General features: G+C 42.6%; 1 protein-coding gene across 1 annotated transcript in view; it reads left to right on the forward strand.

Annotated features, from left to right (window-relative positions):
* Window positions 1–21,589, forward strand: part of afdna (afadin, adherens junction formation factor a) — a gene marked incomplete in the record, with an annotated part of 71,068 nt that overhangs the window by 19,288 nt on the left and 30,191 nt on the right. Inside the window, 7 exon segments of the mRNA XM_062437742.1 lie at window positions 664–914; window positions 7,563–7,632; window positions 8,921–8,997; window positions 10,299–10,366; window positions 13,769–13,974; window positions 17,581–17,601; window positions 21,195–21,340. Coding sequence (XP_062293726.1) covers window positions 664–914; window positions 7,563–7,632; window positions 8,921–8,997; window positions 10,299–10,366; window positions 13,769–13,974; window positions 17,581–17,601; window positions 21,195–21,340 — 839 coding nt within the window.

Below are 21,589 nucleotides of genomic sequence, written 5' to 3' on the forward strand. Positions count from 1 at the left end.
TCCTCCTTCTTCTTCTTCCTCTTCTCCTTCTTCTTCTCCTTCTACTCCTTCTTCCTCTTATTTTTGTCCTCCTTTTCCTCCTCCTTCTGCTTCTTCTTCTTCTCCTCCTCCTCTTCTTCGTCCTTCTCCTTAAACACCTGTTGTCTCTCTGTAGCTGCTGGGTCCAGGCATCCTCCTCCACCACTGTAACCTCCCCTCTTCCTCCTCTTCCTCCTCCTCCTCCTCCTCCTCCTCCTCTTCCTTTTCCTCATCCTCCTTCGTCTTCTCCTTCCTCTCCTTCTCCTCCTGCTTCTGCTTCTTCTTCTCCTTCTTCTCCTCCTTCTCCTGCTCCTCCTTAAACACCTGTTGTCTCTCTATAGCTGCTGGGTCCCAGCATTCTCCCCCACCACTGTAACCTCTCCTCCTCTTCCTCCTCTTCCTGCTCCTCTTCCTCTTCCTCCTCCTCCTCCTCCTCCTCCTCCTTATTAAACATCTACTTCTCCTCTCTCTCTCTAGCTGCTGGGTCCGGGCATCATCCCCCACCACTGTAACCTCTCTTCTTCCTCCTCCTCCTCTTCCTGCTCCTCTTCCTCCTCCTCCTCTTCCTGCTCCTCTTCCTCCTCCTCCTCCTCCTCCTCCTCCTCCTCCTTATTAAACATCTACCTCCTCTCTCTCTCTCTGTAGCTGCTGGGTCCGGGCATCCTCCCCCACCACTGTAACCTGATGCACAGCGAGGGAATGGTTACCGTGACGCCTCACGGTCCGGACGCCGACACCTTCGTGGACGGACAGCGCGTTACCGAGACGACGGTGCTGCGTTCAGGTTCAACCCTCCAGTTCGGCTCAACGCACGTCTTCAAGTTCGTGGACCCGATGTTTGACCTGGGAGGGAAGAGAGAGCCGGCGTCCATGATGAGGACCCGACACAAGTCTGGGTAAGAGAGGTCTTTCTTTCTTGCTTGCTTTCTTTCTTTCTTTCTTTCTTTCTTTCTTTCTTTCTTTCTTTCTTTCTTTCTTTCTTTCTTTCTTTCTTTCTTTCTTTCTTTCTTTCTTTCTTTCTTTCTTTCTTTCTTTCTTTCTTTCTTTCTTTCTTTCAAACCAGAACAGGGTTTTACTGTAGATTAGGGCAGAGACAGTTGGAAAGAAGGGAAATAGGATTGGAAGGAAGGAAGGAAGGACAAGAAGACCAGCAGGAAAGATGGAAGGAGGAAAGAAAGGAAGGAAGGACTGATGGAAAGAAGGGAAATGGGATAGGAAGGAAGGAAGGAAGGACAAGAAGACCGGCAGGAAAGATGGGAAGAAGAAAGGGAGGCAGGACAGATGGAAAGGAATGAAGGAAAAGAAGACAGGCAGGAAGGATTGAAGGAAATAAGGAAGAAAGGAAGGAAGGACTGATGGAAAGAAGGGAAATGGGATAAGGAAGGAAGGAAGGAAGGACAAGAAGACCGGCAGGAAAGATGGAAGGAAGGAGGAAAGAAAAGAAGACCGGAAGGAAGGAAGGATTGAAGGAAGTAAAGAAGGAAGGGACTGATGGAAAGAAGGGAAAATGGGATTCCTGGGAGGGAAGGAAAGTGGGCCTGATTGGACCCCTCGGCGGGCCAGTTCTGGCCCACGGGCCTCATGTTTGACCTCCCTGCTGTAGATGAAGGGAGGAGAGAGAGAGAGAAGGAGAAGGAGAGGGGGAGGATGAGGTTTGGAGTTGGCAGACAGAGCCAGAGATGAAGGGGAAGGAAAAGTAGGAGGGAGGGAAAAAGTCTGGGGTTGGACAGACGGAGAGAGAGAGAGAGCGAGAGAGAGAGAGAGAGAGCGAGAGAGAGAGAAGGAGAGAGAGAGGAAATGAGAGGAAGAGCGGAGGTCTAGGGTTATGGCAAGCAGGCTGCCCTCTAATCTGATCAACATGGTCTGGGGTGTGGCCTCCTGCTCGCTGTCAGTTCACACACTAAAAACACAGAAGGAGACGCAGACGCAGCCAGATAAGAGAAGGAGAAGGAGAGAAGGAGGAGAAGAAGAAGGAGAGAGGAGAGCAAGATAAGGATGAATGGAGGACAAGAAAAAGAGGTTTAGAAGTTGAATTGAATGGACCTGGATGACTAACACTGCGAGAGAGAGAGAGAAGAAGAGAGAAGAAGAGAAAGAGAGAAGAAGAGAGAGAGAGAGAAGAAGAGAGAGAGAGGTGTGTAAGTAGCATGACTCACTGCTGGTTTCTGTTGGACCCGTTCCTCCTGCTGTACATGTGATTTATTTTAAGTTTTAGTGCATTAAAAGTTCTCTTAAGTTAACTTAGCTTAATTAAAATCACATCAACTAACAGGATTATTTAAGGTTAACAAACGTTGCAACTTTTCAGACGTCAAAAAAACTTCTTATTCAAGTATTTGGAAGAAAAATGTAAAAAGTGTCAGTGATAAATAAGGGTTAGAGTTAAATGATGAATTCATAAATCAGTTAAACTAGATTTAAAAGCAGCATCATGTTTGTTAAAATGTACATTTAGTATTGTTGGTTGTTGGTTTTATATAATTTGAAATGACATTTGCACCATTTTTTTTACCAAAAGTAAAAAGTAAGTTCCTGTTTACTGTTTTTACTCCCTCCCTCCCTCCTTACTCCTTTCCTTCCTTCCTTCCTTCCTTCCTTCCTTCCTTCCTTCCTTCCTTCCTTCCTTCCTTCCTTCCTTCCTTCCTTCCTTCCTCTTTTCCTACCCTCCCTCCCTAATTACTCCTTTCCTTCCTTCCCTCCTTCCTTCCTTCCTTGATTTGAGGACAACAGGAGGGTTAAAATAAATGTTAAACTAGTTTTAAAAGCAGCATCAGGTTTGTTAAATTCTACATTTAGTATTTTTGTTGGTTTTATATCATTTGAAATGACATTTGCACCATTTTTTACCAAAAGTAAGACTGAATGCTCCTGAAAATGTCAAATGGTGTAACCACAGTAGAATGATACATATTACATATTTTATCCACCTACAGTGTATTTAAGTGGACTTAAACTAATAATTACTTCATTTAAAAACATCAAATGAAAAGAAAATGTTTGGAGTGTTTCTACGTTTAAAGTTTTAAAGCATTGTGTCAGTATTGAGCAGGACGTATCCTAAAAAAAACCTTTTTTTAAACTGATGGAAAGAAGGGAAATGGGATAAGGAAGGAAGGAAGAACAAGAAGACAGGCAGGAAAGATGGGAAGAAGAAAGGGAGGCAGGACAGATGAAAGGAAGGAAGGAAAAGTAGACAGGCAGGGAAGATTGAAGGAAGTAGGGAGGAAAAGAAAGGACTGATGGAAAGAAGGGAAATGGGATTAGGAAGGAAGGAAGGAAGGACAAGAGGACCGGCAGGAAAGATGGAAGGAAGGAAGGAAGGACAAGTAGACCGGCAGGAAAGATGGAAGGAAGTAAGGAAGGAAGGAAGGACAAGAGGACCGGCAGGAAAGATGGAAGGAAGGAAGGAAGGACAAGTAGACCGGCAGGAAAGATGGAAGGAAGTAAGGAAGGAAGGAAGGACAAGAGGACCGGCAGGAAAGATGGAAGGAAGGAAGGAAGGAAGGACAAGAAGACCGGCAGGAAAGATGGAAGGAAGGAAGGACGGACAAGAAAACCGGCAGGAAAGATGGAAAGAAGAAAGGGAGGCAGGACAGATGAAAGGAAGGAAGGAAAAGAAGACAGGCAGGGAAGATTGAAGGAAGTAGGGAGGAAAAGAAAGGACTGATGGAAAGAAGGGAAATGGGAAATAAGGAAAGTGGGCCTGATTGGACCCGGGGCAGAAAGCTTTAATCCAGAGTTAATACTACTACAGCCAGACTCTGTCCAGACTCTGGATTATACAACCAGAGCCAAGGATGAAATAAATAAAACTCGGTGATGAAAGGGTTAGGGTCAGTTTAAGTTGCTGCTCTTTGTCTGAATGACTCTGAATCTGAAAGCTAATCTGTGTCTTTTGGATAATGAGTTGATCGACAGTCATGTGTGATTTGATTTGTTAGTTTGTGAGCTGAGTGGAAATGAAGAGAAAAAAACAGGAAGGTTATTTTATCCCTCTGTTTGTAGTTTAATATGTCGACAATTGGAAAGTTTGAGCTCATCTTCCTGCAGTAAAACACATTTAATATAACGTACAAATAAAATCATTATAGACATTATAATTCTCCCAACTTTGCAATAAAATACATGAAACAAACTTGTAACATTTAAAGCTGCACTTATTAATACTTTAAGCTTTAAAGAAAATGGATTAATTGACTCTATAATGTGAAATTAGTCACATGAGAAAGATTTTTGGCATCTTTAACCCTCCTGTTGTCCTCGAGTCAAGGAAGAGAGGAAGAAGGAAGGAAGGAAAGGAGGGAGGGAGGAAGAAAGGGAGGGAGGGAAGAAGGGAGGGAGGGAGGAAGAAAGGGAGGGAGGGAAGAAGGGAGGGAGGAAGGAAGGAAGAAGGACAGAGGAAAGAAGGGAGGAAGGAAAGAAGGGAGGAAGAAAGGGGGATGAAGGAAGGGAGGAAAGAGAGGAAGGAAAGAAAGAGAGAAGGAGGGAGGAAGGATGGAAGGGAGAAAGAAGGAAGGAAGGGAGAAAGGAAGGAAGGAAGGGAGGGAGGGTGGAAGGAAGGACAGAAGGAAGGAAGAAAGGGGAGGAAGGAAGGGAGTAAGGAAAGGAAGGAAAGAAGGAAGGGATGAAGGTAGGGGGAGGGAAGAAAAGTAGGAGGGAGGAAGGAAGGAAAGAAAGGGGGATGGAGGGAGGAAAGAAAGAGAAGGAGGAAGGATGGAAGGAAGGGAGGAAAGAAGGAACAGTCAAAACCGATGATATCGATATATATTGATATATTGCCCGGCCCTACTTGTGTGTCATAGTGTAGCAGCTGAAAAAGTCAAGGAGAATGATTTTCAGGAAGAGAGTTGGGGAACCCTGAGTCTGTTAAACCTGGCAGATGACCAGCAGCTGTCATGGTGTGCGGCTCGGTGTCGCCTCCCTCTCTCTGGATTACAAGCCTGATGTTGTGGATGATGTGGAGGCCTTGTGGCTTTCTGGGCTTCTCTCCAAAAAACCTACAAGGATGATGATGATGATGATGATGAAGCCTGGTTCAGCTGAGCCGGAGAGATGAGTCAGGATTGTTTTTGGGGTAGCAGATTTTTTTACACAGTTTTGGCAGAATAACAGATTTTAAACATCAGAGCGATCGTCTGGCAGCGGGACTGATGATGGTGTAGCGTAGAAGCACTCAGAAACGTTAACCCTACTGTTGTCCTCGAGGAAGGGAGGGAGGAAGGGAGGGAGGGGGGGAAAGGAAAGAAGGGAGGAAGAAGGAAGGAAAGGAGGAAGGAAGGAAGGGAGGAAGGAAAGGACGGAGGAAGGTAGGAACGAAGGAAAGAAGGAAGGTAGGAGGGAGGAAAAAGGAAGGAAATGAGGGAGGGACGGAGGAACGAAGGAAGGAAAGGAAAGAAGGAAGGGAGGAAAGAAAGTATTGAGGAACGATGGAAGGTAGGAGGGAGGGAGGAAAGAAGGGAGGAAGGAAGGAAGGAAAGGGGGAAGAAAGAAAGGACGGAGGAACAAAGGGAGGGAGGAAGGAAGGAAAGGAGGGAGGGAGGAAGGGAGGAAGGAAGGAAGGAGGGAAGGAAGAAAGGAAAGGAGGGAGGAAGGATCGGAAGGACGGAGGAAGGAAGGTGGGAAGGAGGAAAGAAGGAAGGAAGGATGGAGGGAGGGAGAAAGGAAAAGAAGGAGGGAGGGAGGAAGGAAGAAAGGGGGATAGAGGAAGGAAAAAAGGAAGGGAGGAAAGAGAGAGGAAGGAAAGAAAGAGAAGGAGGGAGGAAGGACAGATGGAAGGAAGGAAGGGAGGAAAGAAGGAACAGTCAAAACAGACGGGGTCAGTTTGACCCGGGAGGACGACAGGAAGGTTACTCTCCCTCTTTTCTAAACGTAGTCGGGAACGTCGGCGGTTTTCCAGCCTTCGATCTTAAGAAGTGAAAACATGCAGGAAGTCTGGAAAGAAACATGATCTGTATCTTTGTGTTTATTTAGTTTTCTTATTCCTGTTTTCTGTTTATTTTACTTCCTCTTATCCAAGCAAGTAAGAGTTTATTCAGGTTTGGACACAATGATGAGTCACTTTCACCACTTTACATTCTTCTTTAAAACATTTGAAGCCACAGTTGTTTGGGGAGTTTCTGTGATGTGGTTGAAAGTGAAAGCATGTAAGTTAACCCTCCTGTTGTCCTCGAGTCAAGGAAGGAAGGGAGGGAGGGATGGAGGAAGGGAGGAGGGAAGATGGAAGGAAAGGAGGGAGAAAGGAAAAGAGGAAGGGAGGAAGGAAGGAAAGAAGGACATAGGAAAGAAAGAGAGAAGGAGGGAGGAAGGAAGGAAAGGAGGGAGGAAAAAGGAAGGAAAGGAGGATGGAAGGAAGGAAAGGACGGAGGAAGGAAGGGAAGGAGGATGGAAGGAAGGAAAGGACGGAGGAAAGAGAAAGAAGGAGGGAGGGAGGAAGGAAGAAAGGGGAAGGAGGAAGGAAAGATGTCAGGGAGGAAAGAAAGAGAGAAGGAAGGAGGGAGGGAGGGAGCAAGGAAAAGAGGAAGGAAGGAAGGAAAGAAGGACGGAGGAAAGAAAGAGAGAATGAAGGAGGGAGGGAGGAAGGAAGGAAATGAAGGAAGAAAGGGGAAGGAAAGAAGTCAGAGAGGAAACAGAGAGGAAGGAAAGAAAGAGAGAAGCAGGGATGGGGCCAGAAGGAAGGGAGGAAAGAAGGGAGGAAAGAAGGAACAGTCAAAACAGACGGGGTCAGTTTGACCCGGTAGGACGACATGAAGGTTAAGTGGCTGAAACCATCATATTAGTATCAAGGAGCTCATGAGGTCTTATTATCTCTGTTGGATGTTAAACTCGTCATGATCAACATGTAATAAATGGAAACTGTCTCTTATTTCTCCGCCTGTGTAAGCGTAGCCATGCTGTTAATGGTTTAACCTCCTTTAGCTGCTGCCACTGGTGCTGCTGGTGGTACTGGTGCTGCTGGTGGTACTGGTTATTGTTTACATGACAAAGACCCAAAGAGATCTCTCTGTTAATGACACACAGAAGCACTGTTTATTTAACAATGATGCCCTCCTGTCATACAGAGCTCGCCTTTTATTAAAAACACCACCGACTGCTGTCACATTCAATTACTGTCAGTCAGATGCACACACACACACACACACACACACACACACACACACACACACACACACACACACACACACACACACACACACACACACACACACACACACACACACACACACACACACACACACACACACACACACAGGCTTCTCTATATCTAATGAGACTGTTATGTAAGCGTGTGTGCATATGTATGAAGCTAAACTATCTGTCTGCTTGCTATACTGAGTCACTCATTTACTGCAGCTCATATCCAGCCCTCTCTTCCTCCCTGACAACCAGCCCTGAGTTAGATAAGTTAGAGAGTGTGTGTGTGTGTGTGTCTGGATTAAGTCTGAGCTCTTGTCGTTGTCAGTAATGAAAAGTCAGCTGTGAAGAGAGCAGCAGCACACTCAGTTCCTCTTCTGAACTGCTGCATGTGTGTGTGTGTTTTTCTGCAGCAGCGTACCTGAAACCACCTTCGATCTGCACGGAGACATTCACAGTGGAGCTGCGCTGCCCACCAGCAAGGTAACACACACGTTCACGCTCATGCACATGCACATGCACACACATGCACACAACATTTAAATCTACTGTATGTGTCATATTTTGCTCCACACAAATAATTTCATAGCTTGTTAAAAGGGTAAATATTTAAAGTAAGATCCAAATATATAAATGAATTGCATTATCATGTATTTTGCATTATTCTGCATTAGTGTGCAGCAGTTTTTGCATTAGTGCACATTTGCATTGTCTTGTCAGTTATGTATTATTTTAACTAAGCAGATTATTGTCATGTACTGTTTGACTGCAGCTCTGTGAAGCACTTTTAACCAAGATAAATTTCCATCAGGGGATTAAAGTTTATCTTATCGTATCTTATAGTATTATGTCACATCTTTATCGTATATTATCACATATTATCGTATCTTATCAAATCCTATCTTTATCTTATTTTATCCCATTGGATCTAATCCTATATCACTTCGTATCGTATCATCTTTATCATATTGTGACGTATCTTATCGTATCGCTTCATATCTTTATCTTATCCTATTATATCGTATCTTTATCGTATCCTATTGTATCGTATGTTATCGTATCCTATTGTATCGTATGTTATCGTATCCTATTGTATCGTATGTTATCGTATCCTATTGTATCGTATGTTATCGTATCCTATTGTATCGTATCGTATCCTATTGTATCGTATGTTATCGTATCTTTATCGTATCCTATTGTATCGTATCGTATGTTATCTTAACGACTTCTATTAATTGACAACATACAGGACTGTAACTAACTAAATGACTTTCAGTATTTAACAATCTGTAAATCAATTTCTTGAGTAATTATTCAATAGTTTAATCTATATAATGACATAAACTGTATAAAACAGCCATCACAGCATCCCTGAATAAAAGGCGACGTTATTGAATTCCAAATAAAAACCTAAATAAGTTAAATTCCCAACGATATAAAACACAGAAAAGCATCAAATCATCAGACTTAACTTGACTGAACTATCATCAGACATTTATACAGGAAGCAGTCAAACGTCTGGACACACTGATGTAAAACTAAACCTTTTGATGACACACACACACACACACACACACACACACACACACACACACACACACACACACACACACACACACGCTGTCTGTTTGCAGCGTGCTACGAGCTGTTTTATTGATGCCACAGCAGATTTTATAGACATTTGATCAGCATGTGTTGGACGTTAGCTGCTTGTTTAGTTCTTCTGAAAGCGACTCTAATGTCAGACGTCGTGTTATTGCTCCTCACACAGCCGCACGAGACCCGACGCTTTGATCCCACTCAGAGCAGGACAGCATTTAGTTTGCTGTTGTTGATTTATTATCGGAGGTTGTGTAACAGTCGTGTATACGTGGGAAGAGATGAAGCCTCGTTATACTGAAGTCTTTATCTGCATGTTGGGGATTATCATCAGTACATTCAATTACAGGGATATTAATTTAGGTTATTACATTGTGTGTGTGTGTGTGTGTGTGTGTGTGTGTGTGTGTAGAGCTCAGGGGAAGCTGGAGATGGAGAGAGGGATGGTGAAAACCGATGATCAGAGGAGAGCAGCAGGACAGCAGGTCAGTCACACACTCCTCCTTCCTTCCTTCCTTCCTTCCTTCTCTTATCTATAATAAAGCATTATTAGAATAAACTGCCCAATTATCTGTGTTATTATTATAATAATAATAATAATGATAATAAATGTATTTGTGTTGCATCTCTTATACAATAAAAATGCAACTCGAAGTGATTCACATTACAATAAGCATAAAAGGAGCATAAAGCCCTCCTACCTTCCTTCCTTCCTTATTTCCTTCTGTCCTTCCTTCCTCCCTCCCTCCTTTCCTTCCTTCTTCCCCCCCTTCCTCCGTCCTTTGCCCCTCCCTTCCTTCATTCCTCCCTCCCTCCTTTCCTTCCTCCTTCCTCCCTTAATTCCTCCTTTCATCCTTCCTTCCTCCGTCCCTTCATCCTTCCTTCCTCCCTCCCTCCCTCCCTCCCTCCTACCTTCCATCCTTCCTTCTTTCCTCCGTCTTTCATTCCTTGCGTCCTCCCTTCCTTCTTCCTCCCTTCCATCCTTTCCTCCTCCCTCCTTCCTAACTCCCTCCTTCCCTCCCTCCTTCCTTCTTTGCTCCCTCCCTGCCTCCTTTCCTTCCTTCTTCCTTCCGTCCTTCCTCCTTTCCTTCTTCCTCCATTGCTCCCTCCTTTCCATCCTTCCTTCCTTCCTCCCTTCCTTCGTCCTCCCTCTCTCCTACCTTCCTTCCTCCTTTCCATCCTCCTTCCTTCCTTCCTTCTTTCCTCCCTTCCTTTCCTTCCATCCTTTCTTCCCTTCCTTCCTCCCTCCCTCCCTTCCTTCTTTGACTTGAGGACAACAGGAGGCTTAAATACATCCTGATACAACACTTATAATATCATGTCTCAGGTTATTTTAACATTATTTGAACCTCTTGTAAACACTCAACTCAACTCAGAAGAATCTAAAGCTGCATTTTACATGTTTTTCTTAACTTGTAAATCTATGAATGTGTGAATTATTTATGTGGAAACTTTGTATTTACTGTGAAAAATACAAACCCTCTGTCTTTGACCCCTCATCTCTTCCTCCTCTCAGTATATTCAGTGTGATTTTTTTTTATGTGTTTTAGGTCTCAGGACATTTCAGCAGACAGGACAGAGTTGACTCTACCGGCCAGCATCGAGTTCAGAGACAACAGTGAGTATTAATGTGTCTCGTTCTGTCTGTGGCTGTCAATCAATCAATGGATGGAAACTATTGAATCCTCTTTGTTGCTTTTCTAATGCTTCTGCTGACCTCAGTGCACTTTTAGCAGTAATAGTGGTGGTAGTGGTGGTTGTGCAACAATTAGTCGATTAATTGATTATTTGGTCGTCAGAGAGCAGTTTTGATGATTGTTTTTAACAGAAACGCCAAACATTTACTGGTTTCAGTTCCTAACATGTCAAAGATTTGCTGCCTTTCTGTGGTTGGTTAATATTATATATAATATTCATTTAGTCCATGCAGATTATAAGTATAATTCTCTTCATTTAACCCTCCTGTTGTCCTCGAGTCAAAGAAGGAAGGGAGGACAGGTGGGAGGAGAGAAGGAAGGGAGGAAGGTTCCCTCCTTCCTTCCTTCCTTTTTTTCCTCCCTCCCTCCTTCTCTCTTTCTTTCCTCCCTCCTTTCCTTCCTCCCTTCCTTCTTTCCCCTGTCCTTCTTTCCTCCCTTCCTCCCTCCCTCTTTCCTTTTTTCCTCCATCCCTTCCTTTCTTTTTTCCTCCCTCCCTCCCTCCCTTCCTTCCCTCCTCCATTCCTTCCTTCCTTCCTTCCTTCCTTCCTTCTTTCCTGCCTCCCTCCCTTCCTTCTTTCCTTTCCTCCCTCCCTTCCTTTCTCCCTCCTTTCCTTCCTTCCTTCCTTTTTTCCTCCCTCCTTCTCTCTTTCTTTCCTCCCTCCTTTACTTCCTTCTTCCTCCCTTCCTTCTTTCCTTTCCTCCCTCCCTTCCTTCCCTCCTTCCTTCCTCCCTCCTTTCCTTCCTTCTTCCTCCATTCCTTACTCCCTCCTTTCCTTCCTTCCTTCCTTCCTTCCGTGACTCGAGGACAACAGGAGGGTTAAAGGCAGATTTTCAGTTTTCTTCTTCTTCTTCTTCATTTGACTCCTCAGCTGCTGAATCCCCAAACAAAATAAGTGCAGAGTAGCTTTCTTTGTTTAGGAACACTGACTGTACTGACTGTATAAACATATAGTGAAGTGCACGCTGTATCTAATCAATCTAAATATGTCAGCGGCTAAAAAAAGGAACAAACACAGAAAGGCCGCGCGTGTCTCTTTGATTTTCACCCATTAAAATGAACTTAAGTGTAAATGTTCTCTTTCTGCTGCTTATTAACCCTCACTGTCCTATACGTTCCTCATTTACATCATTACACACAACCACATTCCTTTAATCCTTTTACTGTCTGTGTCTGTGTGTGTGCTCGTCTTATTGCATTCGACACACACACACACGCACCCTGTTGTCCACGAGTCAAGGAAGGAAGGAAGGGAGGAAGAAGGAAGGGAGGAAAGAAATGAGAGAGGAAGGAAGGGAGGAAAGGAAAGGAAAGAAGGAAGGACAGAAGGAGGGAGGTAGAAAGGGAAAGAGGAAGGGAGGAAGGAAGGAAGGAAAGAAGGACAGGAAGGAAGGAAGGAAGGACAGGAGGGAGGAAGAATGAAGGGAGGGAGGAAGGGAGGAAAGGAAAGAAGGAAGGAAAGAAGGAAGGAGGGACGTAGAAAGGGAAAGAAGGAAGGGAGGAAGATGGAAGGAAGGGAGGGAAGAAGGAAGGAAGGATGGAAGGGAGGAAAGGGAGGAAGGAAATGAGGGAGGAAAGGAAAGAAGGAAGGAGGGGGGAGGAAAGAAAGAGAGAAGGAGGGAGGGAGGAAAGAAGTAAGGGAGGAAGGAAGGAATGAGGGAGGGAGGTAGAAAGGGAAAGGAAAGGAGGAAGGAAGGAAAGGAGGACAGAGGAGAGAAGGAAGGGCGGAAGGTAGGTGGGAGGAAAGAAAGAGAGAAGGAGGAAGGAAGGAAGGACGGAAGGAAGGGGACAATTTGACCCGGGAGGACGACAGGAAGGTTAATAATATAAAAGCTCATGTACAGAAACAATCTCCTCCTTCTGTCTTTAAGGATTAAGGACACACACACATGCATTCATGTATTATTAGATTAAAACTCCTCCTTGTGTTTCTTTTTTTTTTATCAGATTCAGTCAAAACCACAAAGATTGTCTTTGTTAATTTAGTCGTAATTGGTCAGAAATAGCTTCAAAAAGTCTTTATTTTCTGTAACTTGATGTTTCCCACGTTCTCCTTGTTACCTCTAAGCTCCTCCAGCTGTTTGCACTGTCTTCTAACACTCCTGTTTATTGACTCTGTTCCTGCTCTGGGCCTTTTACTGTGTGTCTGTGTGTGTGTCTGTGTGTGTGTGTGTCTGTCTGTGTGTGTACTAAGTATATATTTGGCGTAGTGTGAGATCATCTGTTTTTCCAGCTAAAGGAGGTCAGAAGGAGGTTTTAGATTGGTCATAGAGTGGTGGTGGAGAGTCCCGTACCTATAATGTACCGGGGAGAGAAACCATAAGAGGGCAGAAAGTGTGTGTGTGTGTGTGTGTGTGTACGTCATCCTACCAAACACACACACACACACACACACACACACACATCACTGAAGGCTGAACTCTCGTCAGGCCTCTTTAGAGCAGCTGCAACCAGTTTGACATCAAATACTTGAACCAGACAAACTAAACACAAAGAGAGTGATGCTGCACTTTGCTTCATAGCTGTTTGATTGGTTTATCCCACATGGAGAAGATGAAGAAGAAGAAGAAGAAGAAAGCTTTATTTCAGACACATCTACAGGTCCATAACAATAAAAGGAACTATAGTAATGGAAAAGGTTCCTGGTACCGAGTTGAGTCGAGGCGAGTAGAGCTAGAACTGTATAGTGGAAAAGCGCCATTAGTATATATCATAGACTGTATATAAGAAATGGACGTAACATCCGTGACGTCACCCATTGGTTTGTGGACTGCTGCTCGGAGGCCAATAGTATCGGATCTGAGCAGCAACATCTTGAACATTTAAGGTGCATGCTGGGAAAAATAAAAACCCGGATTCTACTTATATGGGCATCAGGAGGAGCATGAGGCGCCCTCCTGAACCTGTGAACCAATCAACCTGTCAATCACCACGTAGCCACGCCCTAATGCATACCCTGCTTTATCGTCACATATAAAATCAGGGAGGCCAAAATGTCCCAAATGAACATCATACTGCATTGAAGAAGGCTTTAAACTAGCGATTGAGACCATAAACACATTTTGAAAACGTTTACTGAGGTTAGAAATCAAGTGAGAAGTTGGTGAATTCTCCATTGACTTGTATAGAGACGGAAGTCCTTTTGACAGCAAAACGGTCGCCCCCTGGTGGCCTTTTGATAGAATGCAGTTTTAAGTTACTTCCGCGTTGGCCTCATTTCAGAGGACCGGAACTCCCCGCCTGGTTTATATCCGTATTTGTCTCAGTAGATGTGTTGATGTTGGTCTAAATATCTAACTGTGTGTGTGTGTGTTTGTTCCTCCAGCTGAAGACACTTTCCTGTCAGCGATCATCAACTACACCAACAGCTCCACGGTCCACTTCAAACTGTCTCCCACCTACGTGCTGTACATGGCCTGCCGCTTCGTGCTGTCTCCCACCTACCGGCCCGACACATCGCCGTCGGAGCGGACGCACAAAGTCATCGCCATCGTCAACAAGATGGTGAGCATGATGGAGGGAGTCATCCAGGTCAGTACCCACACTCTTCTTCTATGGTTTAAATATCTAATATGACATCATTGATTAACTTTTGCATCATCTCAGGTGTTTATTTTCTCCCTCGTTAAGATTTAATTCATGTTTTTAACACACGGAAAACCTTCTGACTGCTTGTATTGATGTTTTATTTTGACTGGTGTTTTATTTAAATCCTCCTGTTGTCCTCGAGTCAAGGGAGGAAGGAATAAGGAAGGGAAGAAAGAAGGAAATGAGGGAGGGAGGGAGGGAGGGAGGAAGGAAGAAGGAAGGAAAGGAGGAAGAAGGAAGAAGGAAGGGAGGAAGAAGGAAGGTAGGAGGGAGGGAGAAGGAATGAAACAAGGAAGGAAAGAAGGAAGAAGGAAGGAAAGGAGGGAGGAAGAAGGAAGGGAAGGAGGAAGGAGGAAGAAGGAAGGATATGAGGGAGGGAGGAAGGAAGAAGGAAGGAAAGGAGGAAGCGAGGAAGGAAGGAAGGGAGGAAAGGAAAGGAAGGAAGAAAGGTAGGAGGGAGGGAGGGAAGGAAGGAGGGAGAAAGGAAAAGAGGAAGGGAGGAAGGAAGGGAAGGAGGGAGGAAGGATAGAAGCAAGGGAGGAAAGAAAGAAGGAGGGAGGGAGGAAGGATAGACAGAAGGAAGGAAGGGAGGAAAGAAGGAACAGTCAAAACAGACGGGGTCAATTTGACCCGGGAGGACGACATGAAGGTTAAATCCTTCTGTTAACTGTTTTCTTACAAACTACCTCACTCGTCGTAGTTGTTGTAAGATGTGTAGTTTGTGTAGTTTGTGTGTTTTGTGTGTTTGTCAGAAGTTTTTTCTCTCCACAGTTTTTACCTTCGTCGTCATTTTACTTTTGTCTCGTGTTTGTTTCCTTCCTCTGTGTTTTATATGCATGTGGTGTGAAGCCTGGTATAACATGACAGTTTTTTTTAAAGATAACTATATTAAATCATACTTTTAAGACACCTTAGTTTTTCTACGTATAAAGTAAATAAACCAAAATAAACAAGTCAAAACAGACGGGGTCAATTTGACCCGGGAGGACGACACAAAGCTTAAAGCCTAAAGCACAGGAGTGAATAATGAAGTTCAGATTCATAGACAAACAGAGGATTTGACTTCTCTAAGCGCTTTTCTTTCATACTCAGACTCAATAAAACTAGAATTTCTTCTTTCTTTTTTTTATGTTTTATTATGAGTGCCATTCACTTTTTATTTGTTTAGCTCTCTGCCAGCTATTCATCGCTGCTGGTATGCAGGAAAGTTATGACAGAAAACACACACACACCCACACACACACACCCACACACATGGCAGACTGTAAGAATCTATTTCAGTCTGTGTGTGTGTAGTGAGATTTTTTGAAGTTTTATAGAGTTTCAGCAGAAATATGTTTTAACTGCGGAGGAATGTGGGAATGTTCCAGCGTTTGTACTTCACTGTGTTTGTCAGGAGATGAATTACCTCGTATAAACCGACTAATCCAACAGAACAGCATCACTGGGAACAGTAGATATTAACCCTTAAACAGGCAACAAGCACCAGGAGACTCTTTAACTCCCTGTTAAGAGCTTCATTAGTTAAAGTGGTTGTTTAATTGTATGTGCCTCAGGGCTGCTCGATTATGGAAAATATCATAATCACAAATATTTGGGTCAAAATTGAAATCACGATTATTAAACCGATTTTTTTTAAACTTTAGAAACAACTAAAAAATTTGGGTTTTTTTTTGCATCGTCTTTGTTTAAAGCGTCTAAACTGCTGTTAACCTAAATATATTGGATGTAGAGTTTCTAAACTTTAATGTACAGTCAACTAATTATGTGTTAAAACCTTTAAAAGTGAGGTAAACACATGTGGAAGCTCCAGATTTAACTAAATGTGCCCCTAACATCTCTCTGTTGTGTCATGAAGTTATGCAAAATATTTCCTATTAATGTGAGCACAGTGTGTATTTCACTCACATTTTGTGGTTTTCATTCATTCAGTCAATCAATAATAATACTTTAATTCCAAGTATATTTATGGATTTATTTCCATTCTTTCCTCTATTTTTGCATTAAACTGCTGTTAACCTAAATAGATTGCATGTAGTGTTTTTAAACTTTAATGTATGATAGGGGTGTGTGATATGACGATAGTAGATCGTGAAGGATTAGAACGTATCGACGATCTGACAAAGCAGAGATATCGTAGAATCGTCTATGGGCCACGTTCTCTATGACGCAGTTCTACGCTGACGCACTGACGTATCAGAAGTGTCACGTGCACACCGGCCACACCGCAGCCAGAGGCAACAGCTAGCGTTAAACAAAAAAAAATGAAAACAATGTCTGAACAATATTATGTTCTAAAGCTGCCGGATTTTTAATAATCAGGTTATAGACATTGTTAGAGAGACTGAGGGCGGAACCTAAGTTTGTTGTTGCCATGGTTTCCTTCTGTCCGGTTAATGCGTTACACGCTATGAAGCCGGCTAACTTTATCTTCCCTAAGGTGCGTCCTTAAATGATAAGTAAGTTATGTCAAGTGATGTTTCACTGATTGTTTGTTTGACTTTAACCTGTTTATTGATTTATGTAAATTTGACAGCATTTATAGAATTTAAACGGCAGTTATAGCACTCGTTAGCATTATGCTAGCACTCGTTAGCATTATGCTAGCGCATTTCTATAACGGTTATAACGGTTTTCTGTTATCGGTGCTATAAATAGTAACACGTTATTTTATCACCATTAACACGCTAATATATTGCTTTGAGAGAAATTGTAATGTGAAATGGTTTGTTACACTGTTCAGAAACTTGCAAATTAGTCTAAAAAATCAATGTAAAAAAGAATCGTGATAAAATTGTGATCGTGATTTTATTATTAAAAAATCGTGATATGATATTTTTGCCATATCGCCCACCCATAATGTACGATAACTAATTGTGTGTTAAAACTTTTTTATCATCATTAATAGTGAGGTTAACACGTGGAAGCTCAAGATTTAGCTGATAAATTTAACCAAATTTACCTCTAACATCTCTTTTGTGCCATAAAGTTATCCAAGATAATTTCCTATTTCCATACTCTCAAAATTTACATCATTAGACTTTTATCTTAATTGATTCAGGGATTTATTGTCTTATTTTCCTCTTTTTGTTTGGAATTAATTTCCCTTATTTAATGACCTCATGCATGCACCTTTTATACAGCTTCACACTGGTTGAGTTCTCCTTAATATCTAACTTGTTTATTTATTATTTCATTTTATTTCCAAACTTTCTAACCTATAGACCTCCACTGCCCCAAACTCATCAAAATAAAACAACCTGTGAATGTAATGTGATGATGATCTTTAAATGGTCTTCAGTTAATCTTTAAAAGTGTTCAGATTGTGTATTTTTATGTTTTAATTTTAATATAATTTAATTTAATACGGCTTTACATTGTAAACCATGACCATGTGTGTGTCAAAGTGTGTGTGTGTGTTACATGGCCGTGTCCATACTGTAGCTGTTGACGTGTTTTCTCTCTGTCCTGTGAACATGTCCTCCTCCTCTTCCTCGTCCTCCTCTTCCTCCTCCTCCTCCTCCTCTTCCTCTTCCTTCTTCCATCCAGGAAATTCCTGAAGGGGATCAGGTAGGATAGCACAACAGCACACCATGATACGGCTGCTGCAGACTCGTCTACCTCCTTCTTTCTCTTTCTTTCTCCTGCTTTCTCTCTCTCTCTTTCTCTCTCTCTCTCTCTCTCTCTCTCTCTCTCTCCCTCTCTCTCAGGGTGGGCGATATGGAGAGTTTTGTTATTCTCCCCACACATCCCTATAAACATTAAACCAGTTTATAACAAGATGTGGATGCATTTAACAATATTTAGTGAGATTTAAAACACTGAAGGGAGAAATATTACCATAGACTGTATATAAGAAATGGACGTAACATCCGTGACGTCACCCATTGGTTTGTGGACTGCTGCTCGGAGGCCAATAGTATCGGATCAGAGCAGCGCCATCTTGAAAATTCAGGTGCATGCTGGGAAAAATAAAAACAGGGATTCTACTTATATGGGCATCAGGAGGAGCATGAGGCGCCCTCCTGAACCTGTGAACCAATCAACCTGTCAATCATGACGTAACCACGCCCTAATGCATACCCTGCTTTATCGTCACATATAAAATCAGGGAGGCCAAAATGTCCCAAATGAACATCATACTGCATTGAAGAAGGCTTTAAACTAGCGATTGAGACCATAAACACATTTTGAAAACGTTTACTGAGGTTAGAAATCAAGTGAGAAGTTGGTGAATTCTCCATTGACTTGTATAGAGACGGAAGTCCTTTTGACACCAAAACGGTCGCCCCCTGGTGGCCTTTTGATAGAATGCAGTTTTAAGTTACTTCCGCGTTGGCCTCATTTCAGAGGACTGGAAAAAAAGCTGCACGTCTTCTGCATCCAAACAGACTTTTTTTTTAATCATTCTGTTAAAAGAAAATAGTTGAAATAAATCACAACGTTCCTTTGAAGGCAAACCAGATAACAAGTTACTGATTTTTAAAATATTTTTATAAAGATCATGTCGCCCAACCTCATCCACCTCTTCTCTCTCTCTCTCTCTCTCTCTCTCTCTCTCTCTCTCTCTCTCTCTCTTTCTTTCTTCTCTATCCTGCTTTTATTTTCTTTGACCAGCCTTTCATTGTTGCTGCTGCTTCTTTTTCTCCATCCTAACAGAAATGTCCCATAATAATAATAAAGCCATATAATAATAACAATAATAATAATAATAGCACTATAATAATAATGATAATAATAATAATCCATCCTCCCACAGCTGGAAAACTAAGCAACAACAGCAACATCTACCCTGACTAATAATTTCATTCAAGCTTCCTGGAACCTGCCTGGTACTAAAAAAACAAACAAAAACACAAAAAACAGCGAAACCAAAGCAACTTCTCTTCTTCCATCGTTGCTCCATCCTTCTTTTTATTTTACAAACTGGCATCCATGTTTTTTTGTTTTTTGTGTGTTTGACATCGTCTTGCTTCTCCTACTCAACAGTGTTGGATGAGAGACAAGTCGCGTCCCTCAGACCTCCTCTTCCTCCTCTGCTTCCTCTGTCTGTTTTGGAAGCTTTTTTTTAATATATATTCAACCATCCGTCCGTCTGTCTGTGTTTTATTTAATTTCTATTTTAATAAAAGTCTCCTAAATGTTTTGTTTTGGATGCTCTCGGCTGCATCTCTCATTCTCTGGCTGTTCTGAATGAAGGTTTTTTTTTTGTTTGATTTTATATTTTATTATATTTTCAAGGCGGGGATAGACTTCGCTCGTCCTTCCCTCTCTGAGTGGCGGGAGATTTTATTATTATTAACCAATCAGCTCCTCACACACTGAGCTCTGTCCTCCTGATTGGACTGTAAACTCACATACAGAGCATTTATTAACAGTCTAATAAAGAGATTATTATTACGGCTTTAATTAATCTTCAATATTAATATTCTAGTTTATAAATCAGAGTGATGCAAACTACTGCTTTATCTGCAGCTTCAGTGCTTTTATATCACCATTTAAAATGTTGATAGGTTAATAAGATAACTGAATAAAGTGATAGATATTCTCAGGGTTTGAATTATGGGGGAGATAGGGAGAGTTTAAGTATATTAAATATATCACAGTTGTGCTTGTTTGCTCATTACGGTCAATTTCTGAAAAATGATGTGATATGTGCACTCAAATAATCACGTTTACGACACCACGTTCAAGTAGGAAGTAGTAAATATTGTCTCAAAAGCCACAGCGTAATTCCAACCCTGGGTATTTTAAATTGAAAATAACACCACAGCAGCTCTGAGGCTTTAATTGGACACAGTGAAGCTTTAAGATTAACTAAGGCTGCAAATAACAATTTTTTTTATTATCGATCACTATATCAGAGTGTCCAAGATATTGTCTCAAAGTGTCTTGTTTTGTCTGTAAACTGAATATATTTGGGTTTTATATTGTTTGTCAGTGATTATAAAAATAACACAAGCAGCAAATCTTCAAAAAAGAAGCTTGCTTTAAAAATGACAATTATTCAGGTATTAAAAACAGTTGCAGATGAATTTTTTGCAGCTCTAAACTAAAACTAATAGTTTGTTACAGCACTGCCTAACTGAATATGCTCTGTAGTGTGAGTTTATGGTTTAAACACTAAAATAAATGTGTGAACAGGCGGAGGAGGCTAGTGTCTTAGGGCCTGCTGAGTGAAGTGGAAGAGGAAGAGTGGTCATTAATGTCTCCAATTAAACTCAGATTAAATAGTTAAAGATGGAGAGAATAATGACTATCTTTCTTTCTATTGGCTGACAGTGATGACCACTCTTTTATCTGGTATCTTTAGAGGAGGGGTGTCAAACTCATTTTCATTCAAGGGCCACATACAGACTAATTTGATCTCATGTGTAAAAGGATGGAGGGAAGGAAGGAAGGAAATAAGAAGGGGAAGGAAGGAAAGACAGACAAAAGGACGAGGAAGAAAGGTAGGTAGGACAGATAGAGGGAAGGACGGAAATAAGGAAGGGCAGGCAGAAGAAAGAGGAAGGAAGAACATAAGGAAGAAAGGCAGGAAGGACAGATGGAAGGAAGGTAAAGGTAGAAACAAAGAAAGGAAAAAAGGCAGTTAGGGAGGAAGGGCAGGCGGAAGAAAGAGGAAGGAAGGAAGAACGAAAGGGAGGAATGACAGATGGAAGGAAGGACAGAAGGAAGAAAGGGAGGAAGTAATGAAGAAAGGAAAAATGGAATGAAGGAAACAAGGACGGAACGCAGAAAAAAAAGGAAGGTAGGGAGGACAGAAGGAAGAAAGGGAGGAAAGGAAGGAAGAAAGGAAAACAGGAAGGTAGGAAGGAAGGACAGATAGAAGGAAGAAAAAGAACACGGGGAGGAAAGTGGGCCGGATTGCCCCCCCTCAGCGGACTCACTCTGTCCCGCGGGCCTCATGTTTGACACCCCTACTTCAGAGGAGGGGGGGGTGGGAGGTGTGAGGCGGAGCACGAGTCTATCCCTGAAGTAACAACTTTGCTCCTTCTGGCTGCCACTCAAACAGAAAGCTGCTGCCTCCTCTTTTAATTTAACCTCCTCATGCTCTCAGAGTCCTGCTGCTCTAACAACCTCCCTCTGTTTTTATCTTTGTGTGTCTCTCTCTGTGTGTGTGTGTGTGTGTGTCTTTGTTTTATTTGATCGGTACGTTACAGAAGCAGAAGAACATTGCGGGGGCGCTGGCTTTCTGGATGGCCAACGCCTCGGAGCTGCTCAACTTCATCAAGCAGGACCGAGACCTGAGCCGAGTCACGCTGGACGCTCAGGACCTGCTGGCACACCTGGTTCAGATGGCTTTCAAGTGAGTGTGTGTGAGGGGGAAAACTCCCTCCTTCTCTTTCTTTCCTTCCTCTCTCTTTCCTCCCTTCCTTCTTTCCTTCCTCCATCCCCCTTTCTTCCTTCCTTCTGTCCTTCCTTCTTCCCTCTCTCCTTCTTTCCTTCCTTCCTTCTTTCCTTTCCTTCCTCCCTTCCTTCCTCCTTCCCTCCTTTCTTTCCTTCCTCTCTCTTTCCTCTCTTCCTTCTTTCCTTCCTCCATCCCCTTCCTTCCTTC

The sequence above is a fragment of the Scomber scombrus genome, chromosome 17 (assembly GCF_963691925.1).
Source record: "Scomber scombrus chromosome 17, fScoSco1.1, whole genome shotgun sequence".
Lineage (NCBI taxonomy): Eukaryota > Metazoa > Chordata > Actinopteri > Scombriformes > Scombridae > Scomber > Scomber scombrus.